This window comes from Solea senegalensis, linkage group LG2 (assembly GCF_019176455.1).
Source record: "Solea senegalensis isolate Sse05_10M linkage group LG2, IFAPA_SoseM_1, whole genome shotgun sequence".
Lineage (NCBI taxonomy): Eukaryota > Metazoa > Chordata > Actinopteri > Pleuronectiformes > Soleidae > Solea > Solea senegalensis.
The window spans coordinates 33,617,812-33,639,477 of record NC_058022.1 but is presented as its reverse complement, the minus strand read 5'-3'; the positions used below and the strand labels follow the sequence as shown (position 1 = coordinate 33,639,477).

General features: G+C 41.2%; 2 protein-coding genes across 8 annotated transcripts in view; both read left to right on the top strand.

The window, feature by feature from the left end:
* The window catches only part of LOC122786838 (major facilitator superfamily domain-containing protein 6-like), a 35,061-nt gene extending 27,407 nt beyond the window's left edge, over positions 1-7,654 (top strand). For 2 of the 7 annotated variants that reach the window (XM_044053363.1, XM_044053371.1), the window contains 2 exons: positions 1,425-1,479; positions 7,592-7,653. The gene's annotated coding sequence lies outside the window, so the exon portion shown is untranslated. Of the gene's footprint in view, positions 1-1,424; positions 1,480-3,418; positions 4,025-6,263; positions 6,320-7,591 lie in introns of those variants that run through there. The other 5 variants (XM_044053348.1, XM_044053402.1, XM_044053379.1 and 2 more) reach the window with 4 other exon arrangements.
* LOC122786895 (NGFI-A-binding protein 1-like) lies at positions 7,616-21,413 on the top strand. The gene is made up of 8 exons (XM_044053417.1): positions 7,616-7,670; positions 13,235-14,037; positions 14,129-14,262; positions 14,564-14,615; positions 15,263-15,382; positions 16,845-17,013; positions 19,590-19,766; positions 20,049-21,413. Exons 2-8 carry the CDS (start codon positions 13,237-13,239, stop codon positions 20,123-20,125), a joined length of 1,530 nt encoding a protein of 509 aa, XP_043909352.1. The 5' UTR covers positions 7,616-7,670; positions 13,235-13,236; the 3' UTR covers positions 20,126-21,413.
* The last annotated feature ends 253 nt before the right edge of the window (positions 21,414-21,666 follow it).

Sequence of the window (21,666 nt, the reverse complement as noted above, 5' to 3'; positions counted from 1 at the left end):
GCGCTCTGACAGGGCGAGGGGCTGACAGGCCCAGGCGTGGGCGTGTCATTGAAATGTGTTTCTACTCCGGGGGGGAGGGGGGGAAGGGGGAGGGGTGGAGGTCGAGGAGACGGAGGGAGGGAAGTAAAAAGTTGCAGGGGAAAAGGAGGAGAAGAGACAAGTAATCCACTGCAGGAATGAAATGAACAGGCATCTCCTCCTGGAAAGTGAAATTTAAAGAGGCTCTTTGCCAAATGAGTTTGATGCTGCATGTGTGTGTGTGTGAGTGAAGGAGGACACAAATAAATAATGAAATGAAAAGAGACGCCTACTCTTTGGGAATGATTGACAGGGTGGCATGAAAGCAGACTGCTGATGTCAACTCTTCCCATTATAACAGATAAAGTGAAGTGCTCTCTTTTTTTTTTGGTGGAAATAATATTTCAAAACCTTAATCTTTCATGTGTGTTTATGTCTTTAATTATCATTATTATTATTTTTATTATTATTATTGTGGTGATAGCGGCTCCCTATAGTAACGTGTACATCAGACACCGATACAATGAAATAACGCTGAGCGAGTTCAGTTCAGAGTAAGAGAATAATGAGATTAACGGCTTAAAGAGAAATGATGCAGAGTCGTTTGTAATCCTCTGAGACTCTGGAAACTTAGTTTATCTTGTGTTACATGAGGTAAACAAGGAGAAGTGTTTACATGAATCTGACCAGGGTTCCCTTGACATTGGCTGCGGGGTCTTGAACGGGCTTGTGTTCTCTTATCAGAGACACACAGTGGAAATTGACAGCGCCGTGTCGCAGTCGTCCTCACCTCCCAGGGGCCTGAGTTTTAGGCGCTGTTAACTTCAAAAAAATTGACGTGTCCTCTTTGAAAAATAGAGGGGCTACTGTATTAATAGGTTTTCCACTTGCATGCACAGAAACCTCTGAGAGAATCACACTGTGCCGACTATTTCTGGGTCTTTCACTTCTTTCTTTACCAGGTGGTTGCTTTATATTTTCTGGACATGGTTACAGTGTGTGACTCGAGCCGACTTTTGTCTTCTGCAAAAACAATCACATAAATAAATCCTCCGTGCGGAGAAGAAGCAGCGGGAGTGTAAAGAAGCAAGAGCAGTGGTGTAAAAAAAAAGAAAATTTGGTAAACTGGGAAACTGGGACTTGTGGGAACACGCAGCCTGGGTGTCGACCTACCTCAGAGTGTGGGTGGACATCCTATTTCCTGCTGGCGCTCTCGTTTTAATTTGCTCTACTTTGGTTCTTGTTGTTAGTTATTGAAATACAGTAAGTATGTGTGTGTTCTGTGTAGGTGAGAGGGAGGGGAGGCACGGGGAAGGAGGGGTGAGGTATGTGAGGATCAAAAGAGAGGGAGAGATACGGATACTGATATTCCTTCTTCTTCTCCTCCTCCTCCTCGTTTCTTTCAGAATATGATTTGATCCCCGTCTGTTCGAGCCTGATCCGTGGAAATGTTGCCAGCAGGTAATATCTGCATAAAATGTACGTAGACAGTGTATATAAACGCGCACACACAGAGCAGGCAGATGTGGATTTATCGGGCCAGCGGTGGGCGGACTGGAATCCTACCTTTGAAATTTTCACCCGAAAGGTCAACCTTGGAAAAAAAAAAACTGGACTCAAGCGTCCTTCATGGTCTTATTCCAGAGCTGTCGAGCGTACGACGTTAGCCCGCGTCGTGAAATGGAACATGGTGATAAATGAACTGTTAAATTTCATTTATGGACCTTTAAGGACTCGTGACATGCGTTGGCTTGGAGTTAAAAGTACCATTTTTAAGCATGGAGTCCTCGGTAAATTGAGCTCCGTGTGTCAAAAGTGACGTCTTTGTGTAAAAAGACCGTTTTAAAACGTGGAGAGAGTACTGAGGTGGAGAGAGTACTGAAATATTCTACTCAAGTTAAAGTACCAATATTTTGATAAAGATTTACTTAAATACAAGTAAATATGGCCTAAAAATGTACTCAAGTTAAAGTAAAAGAGTAGCTTGTTTAAAATGTACTTTTTCTTGTGTTGCGCAAAAAGGACAAGGGAACACAAATCTCACATGAATTGTTTTTAATTAAAGGCAAAACCTTTACAAGTTAAAGTGCTGAATAAACTATGTAAACACATAAACATGGGTCAAAGGTCACAAATGTCACTCACTCAGGGACCTTAATTAGGGCCAATTCACCTGTCCTTGTTGTTCACCTGTCCTCATCGTTCACCTGTCCTCATCATTCACCTGTCCTCATCGTTCACCTGTCCTCGTCGTTCACCTGTCCTCGTCGTTCACCTGTCCTTGTCATTCATATGTCCTTGTCATTCATCTGTCCTCGTGCTTCACCTGTCCTCATTATTCACCTGTCCTCATCGTTCACCGGTCCTCGTCATTCATCTGTCCTTGTCATTCATCTGTCCTCGTTGTTCACCTGTCCTCGTCGTTCACCTGTCCTCATCATTCACTGCAAACGTTTCCAGTGTGTGAATTGTATTTTGTTTTCTTTTACTCTTTTAAAAAAACACACTTAAATAAAAGTAAAATTGCAAATGTTAAACATCACTGTAAAAAGTACAAGTACACCAAAAAACCCTACTCAATTACAGTAACACGAATAAATTTAATTCATTACTCAAATTCTCAGCATCCTCCACATTACATTACATTACATTACATTACATGTCATTTAGCAGACGCTTTTATCCAAAGCGACTTACAATAAGACACATCTCAGAGAGACTTTTATAGGCCTTTATGCCGATGATCGGTGATTTCAAAAGTGACAAATGTGTGCAATTTGGAATCATTTACTCTGATTCTAGGGGAGCTTATTTACATATTCTAACCCCCTGTGGTCTTATTACCTCCTACTCTGCTGCCATAGTAGTTTATCATCCCCTCGGGAAACGAGTTTTCAGCGAGTAAAACACGTCAAGACTTTTGTTAAGCAGGGTATATTCAACATACAGTCGCTATAGTGTTGGTATTGCACTTCGCCCTTGGTGTATTAACACCCTAATATTGTTATAATGCGTACTTCTTGCTCAGTTTACTTTCTTGGTATCCATGCACAGCTCTCCCCCGTTGGATTCTATATTTTAGCCTCATGTGCAGTTTTGCTTTGATATTTTAGTTTCCTTCTGAAATTAATTAGAGGATCAGAAAAGCATGGCGTTCCACCCCATCCACCCCCACACACACACACACACACACACTCTACAAATACTAGTTTTCTCATCATTTGGGTGTTTGAAGACACATAAAAGGAGACGGCGGCATTGCAGACTGGATTGTGCTCGTTGTATTTTACTGTATTTTATCACTGCTGTGTTCATTGTGCAGCAGTGGAGGTGGATGGTGGCAGGGGGTGCAGGGGTGCAGGAGGGAGGCTGACAAAGGCTGTTCTGGTTCCGTCCCCAGGGTGTTCCACTGGTGGCAGCTGGCCTAATTCCCCAAAATAGCTCATTGATGGTGGGGAATCAGGCAGAGTGGAAGTGATCGCGCGGAGATCCGATTCAAGCTGAGCTCTGAGACAGGACGGAAACAGTTCCCTGTGCTCTCACCTGGGTCTCATCTAACACACACACACACACACACAGAGTTACCTGTCGCAGTAACAGGGCAATTTTGCCTTTTTTTTGTCTGACTTTATGACCTCTGACCTCTGTTAGTTATGTCAATTATATCAAAAATAATGAGTAAAGACGAAAAGGAACAGTTGTGATGCGTGGTAAAAGCAGTATTAGTACAAGTAACAGTATCAGTTGTATGACATACAGTACAGAAGTATTACTCGTGCTAATATATGTAAACGTGGCAATGACAGATAAGATGGCAGTGACAGTGTAAGTAAAAATAGTGCTAATAGAATGTGTCCTATAGTCTCTGTACTTGCAAAATCTGTTGTAGTAACATTAAGATGGAAATAAAAGTGAAATAAATAAAGGTAGTAGTAGTTGTATGGGAACTAGTGAAAGTAGTGGCTATAACAAATCAGTTACTTGCTGTTTTGATCATCGATTTATAGGTTTTTGAAGAATTAAGACAAGTTTTCTGATTTTTCAGCTTCTTAAATGTGAATATGTTCTAGTTTCTTTGCTCCATATAACAAAGAAATCATTATAATAAACTAATTTCTGGTTTGTGGACAAAAACAAGATCATTATTTCCAGGTTTGAGAGAACACTGATATTTTATGGACCAAACGATTATTCAATTAATCTAGAAAATAATCGACAGATCAATGGATGAAAGTAGTAGTGGTAATAATAGTAACTGTAATTGTGAAAAGTCAAGTATAGTTTTTTTTCATACTAAAAAAAATTATTAAAATGAAATAAAAAAAGTATTATTAACAGTAGTGATCATTGCTGTTGAAGTCTTGTACAAAGTACCTCAAAGGTGATACTTGAGTAAAAGTACAAGTATGTTACCAGACAATGACTTTGGTCACTTTTTTTCTAATATTACTTAAGTACTTAAATCTTAAAGTATATAAAGCTATAGTTTTGTCTAGTTTGGTCAGTAAGGGGTCGGTCAAGTGAAAAAAAATCCCACTTTTTGAGAAAAAGACATTGGAATATTAATATTAATGATGATGTTTCACATAATTTCAAAATAAAAGTGTTCGTTTTGATATGGAACAATAAATAGTTTACAAAAACATACAGAAATAACTCATTATAACTTCATTTTGAGTGGCGGGCTGCATGAAATTGATTGGGACCTATGCTCTATGTAAACACAGACCATAATACCAACTCTTTATCTCCTTCTTCTTCTGGTTTTATAACAAAGAGTAACAAAGGCAGTTAGCGGAAATGTAGTGGAGTAATGTAAATAACAACACTGTAATTGTATAGTCGTAGTACTGCGGTGTTATAGATACTTCCTGTGACTGCAGTTATTTCACATTGTTGTGTTTTCATCACTTTAGATGACTTCACCATGCAGCAACAGTGACAACAACATAGAATCGACACAGCTCTGTGTGTGTGTGTCTGTGCTGTGAAAGTCACAGGCGTGGAGGAAACACTTGAGCCAAAAAACACACACACTTTCACACACACACACATACAGTACAGAGGGCTTCCTGCTACCCGTTTCCCTGTGTTGGAAACCATTTGCATGCTCTTGTCACATTGCGGGCCCGATTATGAAATCGGGAAATCTGAATTGTACATTTGCATACGGGCGTGGTTTCATTTCAGTGACGCACGCGACGCGAGTGGTGACCAGAGCGGCGTGTGCACATATCACTCAGTGATGGCAACCACACTCTGCTGTGTGTCATATTCAGAATGTGAGGCAGGCATCACATGTTTGATTTAACGTGGGGTTTCTAGTTACATCATATGTATATATATTTATTTATTTTTTTAATCACATACTGGGGATATTGTTTCTTCCTATACCTATAAGGTTATTATACACTATAACATAACAGGATGTATAATATATATATATACTATAGCCACACAATGTGTAGACATTCAATTTCTGCTTATTTTAACCATAAAAGGATCAGAAAATGTCAAATTTTCCTGAATAACTTTCAATATATGGCAGTTATTTACAATTGTTAAAGTTGTGTATTAAGTATTTAAAAAGTGGTATTTATTTACCAGATTGTGCATGTTAAATCTGAAATGTGAACAGTATAACACATATTTACAGTAACATTTGTTTGAGTTTTTGTCTCTACTGTATTTACAGGTGTTTTACCAACTGTCTCCTCTCTGGTGACAAAGACGCTGATTCGCCGGCTTCCTGCAAACAGTGCGAGTGGAATTACCGTAATAACCACAACTTCTCTGCGTTCAGAAACAGTTGGAATTCATCCGATAGCACAAACGGTCGCATAATTACGGTAGCTCAAAGTGCGCTTGTGCACACGTGTCGTCTGCGATATGCTCGGCGTTAAAGTGTAGCCTACTTTGTTTTTACTAATAATCAATAACATAATAAGGTAAATCTCTAGAATATTCTAAACTCATTTATTTTTTTATACCAAATTCTTATTTTAACGCAGATTAACGCACAAAAACAAAGTTCTGAATCGAATGCATTGTAACGTAATCCGATTAAATATCACTCTTTTTCTTTTTTAATTATTTTATTATTATTTTGTCGACTGTTGAGGATCAAACAGTGACATAAGATCCACAGTAAGAGCTGAGTTTCGAGAGCACGGACTGTGCAAACTGCTGTGCCTCTCTGCGTCTCTGTGGGTGTTGAACCTGCCTGTGTTTGGTATTCTGTGCAGAAAGCCTCCCACGCCCCGTGTGTCCGCCCACGCGCGGATTTGCGTCACGCAGGGAGCAGCGTGGGCGAGAGAGAGAGAGAGAGGCAGAGAGGCAGAGAGAGAGACAGGCTCTGTGGCAACCGTGCGGAATATCCCACTTTATTCTGGTGCTGCGTCAAGCTGCGGGTGGTTAGGCCGTGGCGCACGGGAAGTGTTAACAAAATAAAAGCACCCGAACAGTAAGTAAATATATAAGCATTGAAGTTTTACTTCATCAAAATGAATAATAATGTTGTTGTATAATGTAATCTCTTTAATTTTCTTGAATTATAATAACAATCATCATTATTATTATATTTAGTAGTAATATTGTTATGTTTTACAGCAGTTTGCGTTCATAATATTCTTCTAATATTACAAATGAATGACTAGATATTGACTTAAAAACTACGACTCAGCCTTAAGCATTTGCTTAAAACGTTAAATCAGATTTTTGTTGGATGTTTCTAATGTACTTTATTCATTTTACATAAACTTTTCAAAGTATTACTATATAAATGCTGTACATGATGATGTACTTTATTCATTTATATACTGTACATAAACAACATTGCTTCAAGTTCAAAGAAAATGCAAATGTTGGCTGCGATTCCTTCATGGAAGAATTGAGAAAATAAATTCCCTTTCTAGCTTTTAGAATATTTTACGAATTAATCAGTGCACATTCTATCTGTAATGAATGATTTTACAAAACAATTCAATGGTTAAATATGAAATAGAACGTAGTATTTTTGTCATGTGAAACCAAAGAAGAAGCTCTCCAAATCGCTTTGTACACTGTATGATGAAACCTGGGCTTTTATTTTTGTCGTTGGAACCGGATGTTTGTGTGTGTGAGTGAGTGAGTGCGTGTGTGTGTGTGTGTGTGTGTCTGGGTGATGGTGGTGAATAGTGAAGGGGAGTGGAGAGACACTCACACACACTCACACTCACTCGCGCACAGCCTCACACTCCTCGGGCGCGCACTCAACACACATTTGGAGGAAAGAGACGCACCAAAGACGCACGAAGGTCAGCGGCTTCTGGTGGCGAAAGTCTGCGCTTTTTCTCCCAAAGACAGAAAAAGAAAAGTTTCCACAGGAGAGGAGAGAAGAGAAGTGGCGCTCGCTTTGATCAAGCAAACACAAACCTGCACTTTGCGTCTTGGGATTAATTTATTTGTTTTTGTACACGATTTTTACGCACCGTGCTCTTGCTGTGAGAGAACTCCTCTTTGCGGACTTTATTTTTTATTTATTTTTGTTGTTGTTGCACATATTGACACACAGTGTTTGTGTGTTGGTAAACAGTGAGGAGGAAGAAGCAGACAAGAGAAGGAGAGGACAACCAGGACCAGGGGCGGACCAAAGGGGGCCAAAAACTCACCAGGTAGAACTGATTAGACTGATTAATCCTGCATGTGCTTCCCTGTGCAAAAATAGCCTTTACGGGATCATTAAAGGTGTTTCATTTAAAATGTAGTTGCAATTTAAACTCGTCACTCTCTCCTTTCAAACTCTCTATTTGAAAATAATGTATATATATATATATATATATATATATATATATATATATATATATATATATATATATATATATATGAAAAATAAGAATCAATTTTAAAGGGAGTTTAAAAGTAGCTCAATAGCTTGGGCACATGTGTGAGCAGCCACTATAAGACATTAAAAGACGTTTTAAAGCACAATAATTGTGCACATCTCGTTGTAAACATTCCCCTTTAAGACACTGGACAGAATACACATGTGCACAGTACAGAATACAGTATAATTATTTTAATGTGACAAGTGGGTGACAGTGTCATTACACACACTGTAGATGAGTTATTTTTGGGGGAAAGTACAAATACAGTGCGTGTTTCCTGGCTCAGTTGTGTTACTACAGCAGCAGCAGCAGCCTCTCTAATAGATATAAATGTGGTTGTGTGTGGGGGACAGTAGACCATGGAGACATCACACACCGTCACTCATGTACTGTGTGTGATGAACTCATGACTCTGGGGTCAACACTGAATCACCGGGAAACTACAGTATTCCTCATTCTCTGATATAGACGAGACATCGAGTCTGGTCTGTGCTGTGTTAACCCTTCACCTGGAAGAAACCCTCACATCAGCCTGCAGTTCTCTGTCTGTCTGAGTGTGTGTTTGTGTTTGTTGCCTCTTTTTAGGGCATTTTCAGGCACAAACACAGACAAAACCTGAGCCCTAGAACCTCATTTCTGAGTTAGTTAAGTTTGGGGCTAAGATTTTGGAATTGTGCTTAAGGTTAAGGTCAGACATGAGCTAGTTATGGTTAAAGTTAGGGGGATAAGGCTTTGTTTAGACTCCATTGAATGCCAAAGTGTGTGTGTAGTCGGGCTAAGTGATGCCCTCGTGCCAGTGCAGGACCTGCTTCACCGGGTTAAACGCTGAACTCGCTCAACTTGCTTTGTGAAGCAGGACCTCAATTAGAGGGTGCCATTCAGAGCTACCTTTTACACACACACGTCACGCACACACGCACGCACACACCCTCACTGCTGTGATAAAAGTGGAATAAGGATGGCATCAGAAAATGATGAAAATAGCATCATTTACACTGTGTGTTTTCTCCAAAAGACATAAAAAAAACCAATCAAGTAAAATTGATTCCAAGGAAACACAAGCTGCGGCCGCCGGGATTATTTTTAATTCTCCAAACAGAGGTTAGTCTTCTTGGCTGCTGGATTCACAATTTACCTGCTCCATGCACGCAGCTAAATATAGTAGTGCAGCTCACACACACATACACACACACACGACATCGTTGTTGTTGTGAAAAACCAGCAGAAAAACAGCGTCTGTGACAAGATGACAACCTCCTTCTAATCCCTTTTATTGTATTTAAAGCTGCAAAACACAAGAACTTAGTTTAAAAGTATGGCTTTTATTTATTAATATGTCTTTTTTTGGACATATTGGCATGTTTTGTTTCGTTGACAAAGACTAGAAGTTCAGACAAATTGGCGTTTTTTTTAAAAATTGGGGGTACAGTATGTACTTAAAAACAAATTTTGCAGATACATTTTAAACAAAATGTGCTCGAATAAGCATCCACATTTGCCTCAGACTGTACAGAATCAGAATAAAGTCTTGTTAGATCACATCGTCAAAACTTCACCTGCTGACACCAACATCAAAGGTAAAAACTGCACCTTTTCATTGTTTTTGTTCATTTTTACATTTTATAGCTTTTAATATTAACACAATTTTTTTTCTGATCTTTCTATTTTAGCCTCTTTACATGTTGCATGTTTTTCTCTTCTATGAGCAGATCAGAAATGGTTTGGCATCAAGCTGCAACTAACCAATATTTTCATAATCGATGAATCGAGTAAAAATGTCAGAAAAACTTTAAAAAAAACGTTGATCAGTGTTTGTCAAATCTGGAAAAGATGTGGTTTTGTCCACAAACTAAAATGATTCACTTTTATAATGATTTCTTTGTCATATGGAGCAAAAAACGAAGAAACTATATAACAAAATAGTTGATGACTAATTCAGTAATCGATTAGTAATCGAGTAATTGTTTCAGCTCTAGTTTGGCATCACCACAGACATTTTCTGGGCCAAACAAGCACTTGATTAGTTGATTAATACATAGCAAAGTTTACAGAAAGTCATATATGCAGTAAGTGTATAACCACAATCAACATTCACAGCCTATACACTTACTCTGAAACGCTGAATCACAAGTGACAAATCTTGACATTTTAGCTTTTTAAGGTGGGAAATACCAAATATTCCGGTGGAGGTGTGAAAGTAATTATCACTTCTTTTATAGTAACTATTCTTTTCAGTAACTATTAATGTGCTCATATAGCCCTAAACTGACCCCGTTTCAAACGTGTAAGGATTTAAATGGAAAGCAGAAGGTCTGCAGCCTTGAACTTGTACATTTTAAATGCTTTGCGTTGTCTTTGTGTGGCACAGACCAGCGGCACAGATGGATGGACCAAAGCCTGTGATGTTAGTGCAGAATAAATTCAAATCAAAGTGTCAGCACATGTGTGTGTAGCTCATATTGGGTGAAAATACTTTCATTTATGTACATTTAAGTTCATTTTTCGTCCCATACTTTGAGTCTAAACATCGAATACATCACTTTTTCCATTTGTTTTTGTTTGATGTCATGTTCCAGCACTGACTGACTGACTGACTGACGCACCGCGCCGACACTCGCGCTGCACATGATGCACATCCTCCCGTTGCGCGTCATCATTTTCCCGCAGTGATTTCTGCTGCATCAGTCCCCTCGCGTTTTGTTGCAGCTGTTGCATGAGATGCAACTTGGGCAGGTTGAGCAATGTTTTTGCTTTTGACATTCAGATGTAAATTAGACAGTGGATTTGTCTTTATTTGAACTCTCGTTAGACTTGTATCAGGACACCAGGCAGGCATGTGATGTCCTCCTCCTCCTCTTAAACCTTCATTTTCTTTGTTGTTTCTGTATTTATTATTCATATTGCTGCACTCGAATACTGCAGAAATAGCTATGAATAACATTACTTGCTGGTTGAAATTAAGTAGACCATCATTTATATGAATATTAACCAGGTAAGCAGTAAATCTTCCTTTTAAAACATGAAAGAAACCTTTAACGAGAGATCGCATCGAGTCATTGAAGCTCATTTGGAGTGACCTTTTGACCCATTTGAGTGTTTTCTGCTTCTTAAATGTGAATGTTTTCAGGGTCTCTTTCCTCCATATAACAAATAAATCATTAAAACTGAATAATTTTCTGTTTGGACCAAACAAGACGTAATTTTCAGGTTTTAGAAACACCAATCAACATTTTCTGACATTAAACGGAGCAAGCAAGAAAATAATCGACAGATTAATCGTCAGATAATCAAAATGATCGTCAGTTGCAGCCCTAGTTTTCTGTGTCATGACTGAGGACTTTACCACGTAGCTGCAAAGACACAGCAGCAAACTGCTTCAGCTAACCTTGTTCAGCATGTCATGATCATGAGTTAGCAAATGCTAACAGAAGCAGTGGAAGTGATTCTTCTCAGTCGTAGCGTTGCATTGAGGGTGTTTTCGTTACTCAACTCGCTCGGCCTGAGCGGAGGCCTGCCTTGCATGGCTCCCTGGGCTGAGGTTCTCTGGGCCTATTCTGGGCGAGGCGAGCCCACCACCTACACATCCTGCAGGGGTGGAGAGAGGCATGTGGTCCTCCCAGCAATCCAGGCCTGCTGACTGCCACTCCTCTGTTTGCTGGGGCTTCCGCAGAGCCTCAAACACTCATAGGAAGAGTCAGAAACGAGCCTTGCGGGTCAGGTCCCTCAATTGAAGGTGTTGGTGGTGGTGTTGGAGAGTGCGTTTGTCTGAGTGCACAGATGTCGCTGCTCTCAGAGATAAATACCAAATTGACAGGTTGTCGAAAAACAAAACGTCGCCACCAGGGGAAACAAAAAAACAGGTTCATCACAGGTTGTTCTAATGTGGAATCCTTTTGCGTGTAGAAACGTGACTAGAATCACAACTGCACAACTGAAATATACCACTTTTTTTCTTTTTTCTTTTATATTTCACCACAAGGTGATGACGTAAAAAGCACCGTGAGAAATATCCTCAATTGTAGCTCAACGGAAAATAGCTGAAGTGTCTTTGCACTCTTTAATACTTGAAATAATCTCCACACACGTGAAATTTTGATCTTCATGCATCAAAAAATGTGGAAATTTAGGGTTTTCATGCACCTGACGAGGTACAAACTTCATGCATATTTCACAGAAATGTCTCCTTGTTAATTTGCAGTGATCATTTTTGTGTTTGAAACAAATTATGACCTATATTATTATTATTATGACATTATCTCAGACTGAATAATGTATTTCTCCCACTTCAGAAAGTTTCCTTTTGTGACATTTCCACATCAGCGACTTAAGTTATACTTAAAGGTGCAAGCATAGACCAGTTTTAATTACCCACGACTGACTCACCGGGCTTCCTGTCATGATACTAAGCAAAGCTGAGTGCCATCTGGCTGTAGTATCGTATTGACTCGAGTTGTAACCTTTTTTTAAAACATTCAAATTGAAATGATTTGTTAAAAGAATTTGTGTGATTTTTGTGACACATCAATCTAACTCCATACAGTCGCCATGACAGCACGCAGGACAACCATTTCAGTTTATAGCAGAGTATAAACTGGACGATCGTCTGCAAAAAGATTGAAAAGAAACAGTGAATCGTCCTTGAATTTGTGCAGTGTGATTTTTTTTGCAGCATGAGAGTGAGTCAGAGGAGGACTCTGGAGGGGGGATCTGTTGTTAATAAATAAAGAAATGGTGTGCTTGAAGTCAGAAATGCTGACCTTGACTGAGCAGTTGTGTGGTAAATCTAGTTTAAGGCAGTCATAGAAGTTGCAGTAACATCTGAACACAAAGAAATATCACGTTTGACAAAAAAACAAGCGCTTATTGCCTTTGTTTAACAAATTTAAGAATTTTGTGGCCCCTTTTTCCATCATGCACTTCTATCACTGCTCGGCTCGACTCGACTCGTTTGGTATCAGACGCGTAGTTTTCCATGACTTCATAGTACCTCCTCAACGTGGGCGGGGTCGTGTACACGTGACACAAACACACAAACTATAGTGACTCGTAAAGCAGTTGTTGTCGGTGTAACTGAATCATTAGAATCAGTTCATTAAAAAGATTTGTTCACAGAAGTACTTCCTGCATGACCGGACACTGCACTGAAATCGTCGGCTTTCAGCAGTGCTGCCGCTAAATACAGTACGGTACTAATGGAAAAGCAAAAACAATCCGAGTAGAGCTGAGCCGAATCGTGCGAGAACTGTAAAAAGAAAAGGTTTTTGCAGCGGATTCAAGAAGAAAAACTTGCCTCGTCATCATTTCTGAATGAATCTTTGAATGAATTGAACTTGTTGTGTGTTGTCTCTCAGGTATGGCGGCGGTGTTGCCGAGGACCCTGGGTGAGCTGCAGCTCTACCGGATCCTGCAGCGGGCAAACCTGCTCTACTACTACGAGGCCTTCATCCAGCAGGGCGGCGATGACGTGCAGCAGCTGTGCGAGGCCGGGGAGGAGGAGTTCCTGGAGATCATGGCCCTCGTCGGCATGGCCAGCAAACCGCTGCACGTGCGTCGACTCCAGAAGGCGCTGCGCGACTGGGTCACCAACCCGGCGATCTTCAACCAGCCGCTCACCTCGCTGCCCGTCTGCAGCATCCCGGTCTACAAGCTGCCCGAGGGCTCGCCCACGCTGCTCAGCGCTCAGGACCGAGCCAACACGGCGAGCGTCAAGATCCCCAAAGCCGTCGCGGCGACCTGCTCGGACCCGGGGAAGCTGGACGTGGCGCGGGACAAAGTGTCGGCAGGTTCGCCGCTGCAGGGAAGCAGCGAGGGTCGATTCTGGTCGGGCCACAGCAACGACAGCGAGCACAGCCTGTCGCCCTCGGACCTGGGCTCGCCGTCCTCGCCCAGAGACGCTCTGGAGGCTCTGGACGCTGCGGCCGTCCAGTCAGTCCTGGAGTGTGTGGACAGAATGGCACCCGGACTCCCTAAGACGGACCTGGCTGAGGTGAAAGAGCAACTGAAAAACAACAAAAAGCTCGCGAAGATGATCGGTCACATCTTTGAAATGAGCGACGACGACCCGCGGCGGGAGGAGGAGATTCGTAAATACAGCGCCATCTATGGACGCTTTGACTCCAAGCGGAGGGACGGCAAACACCTGACGCTGCACGAGGTGGAAATGAATACACTTTGCTGAAATTGTTGGTGTTTTTTTTTTTACTTTGAATTAAACTCAGTTGTGTGTGTGTGTGTGTGATGTTTAGCTCACGGTGAATGAGGCGGCGGCTCAGCTCTGTATGAGGGACATGGCTCTGCTGACGCGTCGGGACGAGCTGTTCGGACTCGCCCGGCAGATCTCCAGAGAGGTCACCTACAAATATACGTATCGGACCAGCAAGTAAGAGACACACACGCACACACGCCTAAACGCAATTCAATTCTTAGCCCAAAACTTAACCAGTTCCTTAGAAATGAGGATCTTTTGCGTTTTGTTGTGCGATTCATTTATATGACAATATTTTAGAATGCTTGTCGACGACGTAGCGTTAAAAATGTCCGTCAAATCCTCAAAATGTGACGAACATCTTTAGATGTTGATTCCATCATTTATTTCCTTTTAGTTGCACTGCACTCACTTTAAGTGGGGAAGCAGAATCCAAATGCAGTGATAAAGTGTTGTTTCTTTTGTTTCTCTGCAGGTCTCGCTGTGGAGACCGGGATGAGCCGTCCCCGAAAAGGATAAAAACAGAGGTAACGAAACACTTCTCAAATATTTGCATTGGGACTTCCTGTGCTTCTTGTGGTTACTCGTTAAACAATGTTGTGCCAATACAAATCTGAGTGTTTAGCACTAAAAATGCCTGTAAGTAAATGTAAAGGAATACGTCGATGGGGCTCGTCTTTGTGCCGGTGGAATAGAGCAGCAGCCGCAGCTGAGTGAACAAAGTGAGCTCTCATCTCCTGACACACTTGGCCGAGCGTTGCCTCTGAGCTCTGAATGGCTCCTCTCACTTTGTGGAGCGATGATTTGAAACATGTGGCGGCTGTGAAACTCTGCGGGGACTTGAGTCTGAATGAAGAGCAGGAGATGAACTGACACCTGACCACGAACTCTGGGCTCCTAAAGGAGGAAATTTCCTGCTTTTACAGCGTTCTCCTCTGTTTGTTTGCCAGCTGTTTTTATCAGGAACAGCAGAAAATTCAATTAATACGATACACTTACAGTTTATATCACAAGTACGTGTTACACTAGTTTATATTTCTTTAACAGGTCCTTCAAAAACAAAGTTTCCCAGAGTGCTTCACATGAAAAAGCAGGAATCAAATACACAATAAAAACAAGAAAATGACTGACAGGAAATAATAAAGCCACACTCCCGTCTTCTCGATGCCCGCAGGAGAACTTCTTTGACATCCAGGAGGCGCTGCAGGCCATCCACATGAGACAGGAGATGCTGAGGGAGCAGCTGGCCTGCGCCAAGTTGAAAGGAGAGGAGATGGTCGGGCGGAATCTGCAGGTGGGCACGTGGTCATGTGTGGAAGCATGGTGTGACTTTGTTTACGATACTGAAACGAACCCTGCAGGTGTTTCCTCAGCTGTGTGAGGGCACTGTCACAACGTCAAGCTTTGAATTTTTCCACTGCACATGTCATTACAGTGACATTATGACACCAATATCTCAAAAATGAATTAAATAGCAACATTTTTTTCTATTTTTTAGGCCTTTTTTTCTACATTATCATAAAGAGATGGATAATTATTGTCTATAGAGCTGAAACAATCGATTATTTATCGATTACTTAATTAATCGACAACTGTTTTGGTCATCGATTAATTGGTTTGAAGCTTTTTTCATGATTAAAACAAGATTTGCGATTGTTTAAGCTTCTTAAACGTGAATATGTTCTTTATTTCTTTGCTCTGGACAACAAAGAAATCATTCAAATTCAATCATTTTGGTTTGTGGACAAAACAAGACATTTGAGAACACCATCGTTGCCAGGTTTGACGAACACTTGTTAAGGTCTTCAGATATTTTATGGACCAAAGGATTAACCGATTAATCGAGAAAATAATCGCTCTAATTGTGTGTTATTCTTATGCCAAACTAATAGAAACTCAGCAATGTGTCGCACTGCTCCACTGGGAAACACGTTTCTTTATCACCATGAACGCTCACAGTTTAATTACATAAGCACAAGCAGCTTCAAACGTACCATATGTGGATTAACCAGCTGGCAAAAATAATCCCAGACACAGACGTTTTATTCCTCCTGTTCCACAAAAATGCTGAAACTGAAAGATTTTTTGGCGTTAACCTAATCATTTTGACTTTGTCGGGCGACTTTTGCGATTTCCCCCCAATCGGCCAAACTGTTACTATGATGTCACCAGGGCGGGGCGTTTACAAGCAGTGACGTCACCGACACAATGAAGTCATAATCAACCCTCCCCTCCCTGATATCGTAGCTTTACTGTCAACTTAACGGCTAAATATAGACATATAATATGCTAATGAGAGGTAAACATATGGTTTTTTTTTTGTTCCCTTTAAGGCTCAAATCAAATGTAACCCTCGACAGATTTCCATGTCGGCAGATGCTGAGGCACCAGGATCGAGTTTGATCCCCGTTAATGGTCTTTATTGGTTTCTCATGCGGCTGCTTGTGGTTTGTTCCTAATTAGAGTCAGAGTGTAGGAGGGAGAGTTTTTTTTTATGATAACTCATTACCCAGACAACACATTTATGTTCACTCGTCTGCGCGCGGTGTGTGTCCTACATACAGCCTCCAGGGTGCGCTTTTGTGATGACTGTCAGACGTGCAGACTGACAGTTGTTTCCCATTTCCGCCCTAAGTTTGGATGAAAGTGAGGTGTCAAATCGTGGATGTTTGTTTGTCTGTCGCTGTCACTCTTCATATTTGCCAGACGGAGGGGGGAAAAAGACACTGAAGTGCACAGTGTTTTGTGTCCCTCAGATGCAGCTGGAGCGTCTGCTGGCGAGGCAGATGGAGATCCTGCAGGACGCCGCCGTTCAGGAGCGACTCCAGGCTCTGGACTGGAGGATCCCGCCCGCCGCTTTGAAGTACCTCAACGACGCCCAGAACACTAACGGAGCCGCCGCCGACGCCAGCAGAGACAACCAAGGCAAGGAACGATGAATATGACTTTAAACCGCTAAAGAGGCGGCTGGCAATCCACTGTCAAATGTGACTATTTTTCCATACTACGGCTGTTTATTAGCAAATATCAGGTGACTGATGTTTTCAGACTATTTAAAGAAAAGCTTTCACAGTAAAAAATAACAATGTTATTTGTATGAACAATATATAGTTTTCTTTGTCCAGGAGTGTCCACCAGTGGCTCAAAGTCTGCTTTCCAACCAGCAGTCAGAAGCTTAAAATGACACAAAACCTCAGTGGAGAATATTTCTGATAATATCCACCAATATAACCAATAAAAAGTAAAAAAACAAAAAAAACAACTCCTATGACTCCAGATCAGTTTGTAAGTTACCTTAAATACTTCCTTGTCTTGAGGGAGAAATGACATATGTTCCTAAAAGGACAGGTTTTGATCAATGATGATGATACATTGTTCCTTAAGATAAGATTTAACCATTTCAATTTCAAACCCCTTGAGTAGTTGAGCCCCGTCAGTCAGCTTCTTTGCACCTGTAGCTTCAACAGAGCTGAAATTTCGGCCCCTTTTTCCAAGATAACTCTCATTTCGAGATCTGGCAGTTCATTCAACCGGAATTACCGTGTTCTGAGAAGCTGATGTCGCGAACACGTGGCGCGCTGGTGAATCTTGTCTGATTCGGTCGCTCTGCGGGAAGTCTCTCGGGCTACTGCAATGACAAGTATTGTCTCTGTTTCTCTGCTTTCCAATATCCATCCATCCATCCATCTTTTACCACTTCATCCTCCACATGAGGGTTGCATAGGACGTTGCTGTGCCAATCTCTGACATACGGGAGGAAGGCAGGGTCACACCCTGGACAGATCTTTTCTAGATGTCACAAACGGTCTAGGAGCTTACAGTAATGAGAAGAACGCGTGCCAAATCACAGACAAAACAATCATGACGATTTTAAGCGTGATTCATTTTCCTCAGCTCGTATATTTCAGGAAGTCGCCTCTTGTTGTTTTTCTCCTTGTTGTATTTGCCAAGTGCGCAGTAATAACTGCTTCTCTGTCGCTTCCTCTGTCCAATAACGGGCATCCAGCTGCAGGAACAACCTTCATCCAATTTGTCGTGCATTGTTGGTCCTTAAGCCGAATCTGAGGCTAATTTGACTTAGCGCTAATTTGAAAAGACTTATTTGGTGTCAGAAATGCCACAGGATGCGTTTGCTGCTCCGTTGGATGGCAAACACCCATCGGTACAGATTTTCCACACCCAGCCTCAGCGGCTGTCACTTTTTCTTTTTTTCTTTTTTTTTCTTATTCATCTCCACTTCTCAAACACAGAGGTGAGACAGAAGTAAGAGAGAGAGAGAGACAAGGTACATCATTATTCAGGATTGTACTTCTGCTCCAGGCCTCATCTCATTTTCATCCTTTTCCTCCCTCACCCACTCCCGACAGCTCATTATAACACTGTTCCCACAAATCCCACAATGCACCTGTAATTATCACGCCCACGCCTGTTTACCTCCAGCCAGTTGCCTGGAGGGGGGCGTCTCTCTCTCTCTCTCTCTCTCTCTCTTGCCTCCCCCTCTTCTACTCTGTTTTCCTTGCTCTTGTTTTCCTCCCTGTCTTCTCTTTGTCTCCGTGTCCTCCGCTTGTCTTAACCTCTCTCCTGCTGCAGTTTTGCTGTCTGCTAATTTGTCCCTTTCACTCTTTTTTTCCTCGCAGTTTTTCTCACCCAACATGTTTCCCTGCATGTTCGCCGTGTTTTGTCTGTGAAAGTTAATTAAACTTCACAAAAACATCTGTAGACTGAAATTTGGGTCACTGAAGACCATTTTTTTCTTTTTATTATAATTTTCTGTCCAAAATAAGCTAACTTTAAAATGAATTAACTGTTGAAGGCAAATGCTATAATGCTAACCGAAGCTCGCCGAAATGAAATCGAAGCAAAGTCTCCAGTATTCATAAATATATGGTGTTTGAGATTTGAATAATGCAAGTAGAAGTCAAATCTGCCATAAAAACGGAAATAAAAAAAAAAAATCTCAAATAATTGTCAACTATTTTCGGTTTGAGTGATTTTTAAAGTTAAATTAAGAAGTTTTCTGATTTTACAGCTTGATGTGACATCATCATTTCCAGGTTTGGGAACCACTGATCACTATTTGGTGACATTTTATGGACCAAACGTCTGCCTGTTGTCATCATGCATAAAGAAACAGCATTTGAAAAAAACCACTGAAACAATCGAGAAAATGCAGATTGAATGTGTTACAGACGTTTTACAGAAACGGCTCCATGTCTTTCTCTCTCTCTGTCTTTGTTTCTTTCTTCCTCTCAAAGAGAATAAAAGGCAAACACAGGGGGATGAGCAGCTTAACACACACACAGACACACACACCCTTTGTTACCACTGGGGAAAATGACTGAACATGTAAAACACAGTGAGACGAACATCTGGGCTGATGTTTGCACTGTTCCTGTACCAGATTTGCTTCAGTCCAGTGCTGTTTGAGCCCAGTGAACGTGACACGGCAAGAGTTCCTTTTTATGTTAAGCGAGCGTTTTTTTCCTTTTGTTTTCCTGCAGACGATCGTCCCATCAACTTACGGGTGGTCAGTCAAAACATGCAGGAGGGCGAGCTCCCGCTGGGCAAGCAGCTCGCCAATGAGCTGAAGCGTCATCACAACCACAACAACAACAACAACAACCACAACCATAACAACCACAACCATAACACAGATGAGACCAAAACACCAGCAACAGGTGAGTTTTTTTATAAATTTTGTACAAGGTAAAGTACAAGTAAATTTCCAGGAACTTACCATGGGATTAGGACATTTTTGTACTACACTAGTTGTGATGTGTCAAGTTGGAGCTATTTAAATTGCTCAAGGGCATTGAGGTCTGAGATTTTACCATGTTCAGACTTCGTAATAGTGCCAAAAAACGTGTGGAGTTTGTGGAGGTTCTCCGGTTTCCGTCCACCGCGGAAACATGTATGAATGTTAGACACGTGGTGATGACGCTCTCCTTCTTTGTCCTCAGAAAACGGGACATCGCAGCGGGTTCCCAGTAACACAGAAAAGAAGACGATCAAGTCAGAGCCCGAAGACTCCACATAGTGCCTCCCACCACCACCACCACCACACCCAACCCCCCCCCGTTATAACCCCCTCCCAGATCATTCTACTCACACTTGACAGTATGCAGTTATTACTCATCAATAGATACTAAGCAAGCACAGCCACAGTAGAGCCTTAACAACCAATGTTGCCTCATGAATAGCATTTAGTTTTATTTTGATTTTGTCCTCTTTGGTTTTTTTTTTAACATTTGCCAAAGCACCGAGAGAGCACGTCACTGCTCAGCAGGTCTTTGTCTTTGTGGATTAATTGTACATGTTAGACATACATGTAATTTAAGAGCGATCTGTTGCAGACATGTGTTTACTCTTTACCTCTGCCTGGGTATTTTCCTTTTTTATTATTTAGTTGAGGAAAGCCAGGTTGCAAGCAGGGACGTCGGGGCTGAGTCTTAAGTGTTGGTATCAAGTTATACGACTCCCACAAAGTCCGTTTCACTGGCTTGTACTTTGAGAACTGAAGCTGCAGATGTTGCCGATATTTAATCCAACATTTCAAGTGTTTCCTGCTGATTTGGTTCCAGCTATTTTATGCCAAATCTTTTAGTCCAAACAGAGAAGATAATGATACACAATTTGATGGATTGCCAGTCAATTTGGCACAGACATTGATAGTTTCCATAAGATGAGTACTAAAAATGAAGGTGAGCCAATTATATCATGGCATCCATGTTACTCTAAAGAGGAATTAATTAATCTTTTGGCCAATGCTAATGTTTATGACCAAATCCTTGTCAAACTAATAAGAAAAATAGTGTCCTCTGTACTTTGTATGGAGTGTTTCTATTGGAAACAGGGTTTTCACGCACAGCTGTGTTGGCAGCAAATTTGAAGATTAATTTCACCAAATCACTGTCGCCATGAATTTTAGTGGTACATTTAAGGTCCCAGTTTTATGAGATTAGAACAGTTGCTTTGTGTTCACATCATAGAACGTGTAATTATGAATATTTATGGCAAAAATTAGTCAATAGTAGCCAATTTAAGATGGAAGCAATTACTCGTGATCTAATTTTGCGGTTATGGCCACAAATGTAATTGTCAAGGATGCAGTGGCTGCTTCAGTAACAGTCAAAAGTTTAAAGGAATACTTCACAGTTTTGCATTTAGCTTTGTGTTACTAGAATGATTAGAGGTATGTTTTTGAAAAACTCAGTTTCCTCTGAGTTGAGGCTAGAAACTGCGATGCTAATTCTTTGACCCACTCTTAGGGATGAGAATGTAAACAGTGTCCGCCATCTTTGCTAACACTTATGCTAACAGGACCAAGTGTCACCGGTGAGCACGTAACAAAGAAAAGAATGAAGATATTTCTCAACTCAGGGGAAACTGAGGTTGGGAAGCACAATTTTTCAAAAATAACACAAAGCTAAATGCAAATCGGTGAATTATTCCTTTTAGCAGCCTTTGTCGTTAGCTTGTATTTTCCACCACACGTCTACAAATGGAACTTAGGCATCTGTGTTTGTACTGTAACTATAGTCCATAAAGTACTGTACTGTCGGGAGAGTGTTAGGATTT

Coding starts and splice junctions, on each gene's coding strand:
- LOC122786895 (XM_044053417.1), top strand. CDS start 13,237: ATGGCGGCGGTGTTGCCGAGGACCCTGGGTGAGCTGCAGCTCTACCGG. Junction 14,616..15,262: donor CGAAAAGGATAAAAACAGAG/GTAACGAAACAC, acceptor CGATGCCCGCAG/GAGAACTTCTTTGACATCCA. Junction 15,383..16,844: donor TGGTCGGGCGGAATCTGCAG/GTGGGCACGTGG, acceptor TGTGTCCCTCAG/ATGCAGCTGGAGCGTCTGCT.